The sequence below is a fragment of the Octopus bimaculoides genome, chromosome 4 (assembly GCF_001194135.2).
Source record: "Octopus bimaculoides isolate UCB-OBI-ISO-001 chromosome 4, ASM119413v2, whole genome shotgun sequence".
Lineage (NCBI taxonomy): Eukaryota > Metazoa > Mollusca > Cephalopoda > Octopoda > Octopodidae > Octopus > Octopus bimaculoides.
The window spans coordinates 125,995,752-126,001,000 of NC_068984.1; the positions used below are offsets into that span (position 1 = coordinate 125,995,752).

Consider the following 5,249-nt stretch of genomic DNA (forward strand, 5'->3'; position numbering starts at 1 on the left):
TGCCTCACCACCTCAGCCCAGGTCTTCCTGGGCCTACCTCTTCCACGGGTTCCCTCAACTGTTAGGGTGTGGCACTTTTTCACGCAGCTATCCTCCTCCATTCTCACCACATGTCCATACCAGCGCAATCGTCTCTCTTGCACGCCACAACTGATGCTTCTAATGTTCAGCTTTTCTCTCAAGATACTTACACTCTGACAGGTATTCACATTGACATTACACATCCAACGGAGCATACTGTATAATCAAATATAAAATGGTATGACTTGTACACAATTAAATACAGTATGTTTGTGTGAATATATATATATATATATATAGATATATATATATATATATATTTATATTTATATTCACACACACACATAGAAAAAGTTGTGTCTGATTCTATTGCTTATTTTGTTTTGGCATTCCATAAATTTATTTGAATTTTCAATGTCAGTTATCCCCACTAATTAATTTTAATGTGATTATCCTTTTCTTTAGGAATTTAATTTGCTGAACTATTCATTAAGCAGTGCACGGATATTCTTCAGGGCTGACCTTACTGCTGCTGAGGAAAAAGAAAAGAAAGGTATCATCTCTATTGTTATTATTATTAGTAGTAGTATTAATACTAGTATTATTTTTATTAGAGCAAGGGTGGTGGACTGGCAGAATTGTTAGGGCACTGAAAAAATTGTCTTGCAGTATTTGTTCTGAGTTCAAATCCTGCCAAGATCAGCTTTGCCTTTCATCCTTTCTCAAGAAGTGGGCCACAAGCTCCACAACTGGAAAATATTCAAGCTTATCTTTTTTGTTAGGCATGCCATTCAGAATATTCCACAGGTCATTGCCCCTGTGTGTTTTACATGTAACTCAAGCTGCTAGAAATAACAGCCAGCCAAATCTTCCTCATATCAACATACAAACACACACACACACACACACACATATACACACCATCTTAGAAAACGACACATTGGATAATGTCATTCTGGTTCCTCTGCACATAGGGAAAAGATGAGATGGTCACAACTGAAATGTCTGTTGATCATAGGTGCAGGTGAGGCTGTGTGGCAAGAAGTTTGCTTCCCAACCACATGGTTCTAGGTTCAGTCCCACTGCATGGCAGCTTGAGCAAATGTCTTGTATAGTTCTAGGCCTACCAAAAGTCTTGTGAATGGATTTGGTAAACAGAAATTGAAAGAAGCCCATTGATTGTGTGTGTGTGTGTATTTAGCCCTGCCACCTGTTTGGCAACCAGTTGGTTTGTTTATATCCCTGTGACTTAGTGGTTCAGCTAAGAGAAACCAATAGAATAAGTACCAGACTTTTATTTTAAAAAAAGGTACTGGGGTTGATTTGTTCTATTAAATCTTTCAAGGTGCTGCCCAAGCATGCCCACGGTTTAGTGACTGAAGCAAATAAAAAATAAAAGGGAACAGCTAAATCTGCTTGATTAGGGGCAAACCTGGGACTAAAAACAACAATAACAACAACAACTGCCTTAGTTATAGAGAAAAGACTGCTGTATCTACTAATGCCATTCTGTTTTTCCCAACAGACGAAAGTGAAGGAGATGATTTACTCTCTGTCGTAGGTGAGCACGGATCAAGACCTGATCTCCTGACCCTGACCCTGACCCTGTTACTCCCACCGACCTTTGACTTTTGTTCATTCGTTCTATTTGCTTTACCCTTGAACCATTTTCTGGGTTTTTTTTTGTTTTTTTTTTTACCAGCCTCATCTTATGTCTCGCCATTCCTTCCTCACACCTCACCCCAGTTACCTCGATATCACCTTAATTCAGTTGACCCTGTTACTGGGAACCATTGCTTTTTCAGCAAGCGTAATAATAATAATAATAATAATAATAATAATAATAATAATAATGTTATAATGTCATTTATAATTGCCAGTATTATCAGTATTGTAGTAGCAGAATTGGTAAGTGATGGATAAAATGCTTTGTGATATTCATCCTTTCAGATTTGATAAAATAAAGTACCAGTCATATATTTCGGGGTCGATAAAATAAGCACCAGTTGAACACTGGGATCAATGTAATCGACTCATCCCCTCCCCCAAAATTGCTGCCCCGGTGGCAAAATTTGAAGCCATTATTATTATTATTTATAATTCCTGTCACTCATTGACCATGTGACAAGAAACCATTATCCTTATTGTTATTATTATTATTATTATTGCATTTCATCTGTCACTATGTTCTAAGTTCAAATTCCGCGAGGCCAACTTTGCCTTTCAGCCTTTTGGTGATCAATAAATTAAGTACCAGTGAAAATCTGGGGGTCAATGTAATTGACATATCCCCCCTTGTGACAAAATTTGAAACCATTATTATTATTATTATTATTATTATTATTATAAGCACTCAAAGAAAATTGTGTAATGTTATTCTTTATTATTTCTCTTCAAGCTACATGAGGAAATCACATGTGAGTAGACCCACCCAGCATTGCTGACAATGACTAAGTTATATTTACCAACCATTAATCCTTGTTAGTTGGAGGGAATCAACACCTTCACTGATAAACAAGATAAAACCATATCAAAGCCAATGAGTGTTATGTCCTTACTTTGTTTAATATCTGATAAATCATATCATTTTCATATTTTGTATGATAAAGATACCATTATGGTATGCGCATTATAAAAGTACTATTATATGTATATAATATAAGCACCTTTATCATTTGTGTGATGTAGCTATTATTATCATATGTGTATGAGATAAACATACATTATTCTATGTATATCAGTGGTACTCAGCCATTTTTTACATATGGACGCCTGTGATATCTGTTTTACTCTATTAGACCTGCATAACCTTTTGATGTTTAAAAAAAAACTATTCTAGTTTGATAATGAAATTGTATAAACAATATTGTTAAAATATTTTATGTATTATTGAAATATAATTGATTTATTGCATATAAACTTTAACATCAAAATCTTATATGGTTCCTCAAGGGCCATGTAGACTCCCAAAGGTCATATAAACCCCCAAGGGCCAAATGGACCCTCAAGGGCCATACAGGCCTCCAAGTGCCATGTGGACCCCAGTTGAGAACCACTGATGTATATGATAAAGATATCATGTTTAATAAATGGGAAATATAGCATTTAATGTCAGCAATGCATTATATATTATGTATGCGCTCTTTACAGCTTTAACCATCTCTATGTACCCAGTACGGCTTGTGTCATTTCTATCTTATTATAATCAATGTAGTTTGTACTATCTCTGTTATGTACCCTATCTAGTCTATACCGTCACTAATTATGTACCCTGTATAGTCTCTGGCTTCTCTCTCTTCCATAACCTGTACAGTGTGTACCATCTCTATTATATTACCCAGCCTAGCTTGTACCATCTCTGATTATGTACCCTGAAGAATCGGCACCATCTGGCCTGTACCCTATCTAACCTATACCTTCTCTAATTATGTACTCCATACAATATGTACCATTTCTATCTTTCATACTTTGTACATTCTGTATCATCTCTATTATGTACCCTGCTTAGCCTTATCATCTCAAATCTGTACCCTGCCTGACTTGTACAGTCTCTATTATGCACCCTGTACAGTGTGCATCATCTCTGATTATGTACCTTGTACAGTCAGTACCATCTCTGTTCTGTACCTTGTCTAACCTGTACCATCTCTAATTATGTACCTGTATAAGCCATACCATTTCTATTATGTACCTTGCTTAGCCTATACACTTTGTACTATCTCTGTTCTGTACCATCTCTATCCTATATACCTTACACAGTCTGTATCATCTCTGTTATGTACCCTGTCTAACCTATACAGTCTCTATACAGTCTGTATCATCTCCGTAATGTCCTCTGCCTATCCAGTACCATCTTCAGCTTATCTACCTTGTGTATACTGAGCTATTTCTAGACTCTATGCCCTATCTAGTTTGCACCCTCTCTATATTAAATGCCATCTTTGATACCCACTCATACCTCTATCTATCATCTCTCTATTCAACCGTCAAACCTGTACCGTTTCTAAGCACCCTTATCTAGTCTCCAGCGCTTGTAGATTACATACTTAATCTAGTCTGTGCTACTTTATATGTCATTCACCATGTCTGGTCTGTGTGCTTTACTGATATCAATAGAAAATATAAATGTTGACAAGGAAATCAATAACCTCATGTTTTCAAACAAAAATACCATGTTGTATTATTTCTGTCCCTGTTGTACAGATGCTCCCTTATCACTCACACTATTAGAAACACAATGAACTAGTGATTGGCGCTTTGGAAATCTGTAGCCAACAATGCTTTCAATCACAAAATGCAATATAAATTTCTAAATTTCCTTTTATAATATATATATATTGTGTACTCAACAGAGCCTGCATTATTTATCAGTAATTCACTATGAATAACTTGTACCATTTGTTTTGTTATGTACTCTGTGTAAACTGTATAACCTCTGGTTTATGTACCCAGTATATATTGTAACCTCTAGTGTATGTTGGTACCTGGTATATATTGTAATATCTCTAGCATATGTATGTACCCAGTAGATATTGTAACATCTATAGAGCATGTATGTACCCAGTATATGTTGTAATGTCTGTGCTGTTTCTATGTTCCCAGTATATATTAAGACACTATTTCGTGCCGGTGACATGTAAAAGCACCCACTACACTCTCTGAGTGGTTGGCGTTAGAAAGGGCATCCAGCTGTAGAAACTCTGCCAAATTGGATTGGAGCCTGGTGTTGCCATCCGGTTTCACCAGTCCTCAGTCAAATCGTCCAGCCCATGGAAAGCGGACGTTAAACGATGATGATGATGATGATAATGATTATCTATAGTGTTTGTACATATCCTGTTTCTTTGTTGCCATCAGTATCAGTATATGTATATACTATATATACCCTCTATTTGGTTGTAATATTCTGTACTGTATTCCATTTACCTTGAAGGTAACCATATATTCCCTAACTTTTCCAAAAGGATGACAGTGACTTCAAAGTTTTGACCTGCTAGCCTTCATCACACTGTCTGACGAAGGCTATTAGCCCGAAACTTTGAAGTTACTGACAACTCTGTTCTTGTTAAAGTTTAACAAACATGTACTCTGCAAAAAAGTTTTGAGTAATTCTTCTGTTTGATGTTAATTTTTTTTTAATTATAACTTGACATAAAAGCAGTATATATATATATATATATATATTTATATGCGTGTGTGTATATATATATATATATATATATATATAT

General features: G+C 35.7%; 1 protein-coding gene across 2 annotated transcripts in view; it reads left to right on the plus strand.

Annotated features, from left to right (window-relative positions):
* The window catches only part of LOC106871553 (WASH complex subunit 4-like), a 53,054-nt gene extending 50,462 nt beyond the window's left edge, over positions 1-2,592 (plus strand). Inside the window, exons 30-31 of one of the 2 annotated variants that reach the window (XM_052967463.1) lie at positions 487-574; positions 2,420-2,592. In XM_052967463.1, the coding sequence (XP_052823423.1) occupies positions 487-574; positions 2,420-2,427 (96 nt within the window). In that variant the 3' untranslated portion in view covers positions 2,428-2,592. Of the gene's footprint in view, positions 1-486; positions 575-1,546; positions 2,354-2,419 lie in introns of those variants that run through there. The other variant, XM_052967462.1, reaches the window with a different exon arrangement.
* Positions 2,593-5,249: the final 2,657 nt, after the last annotated feature.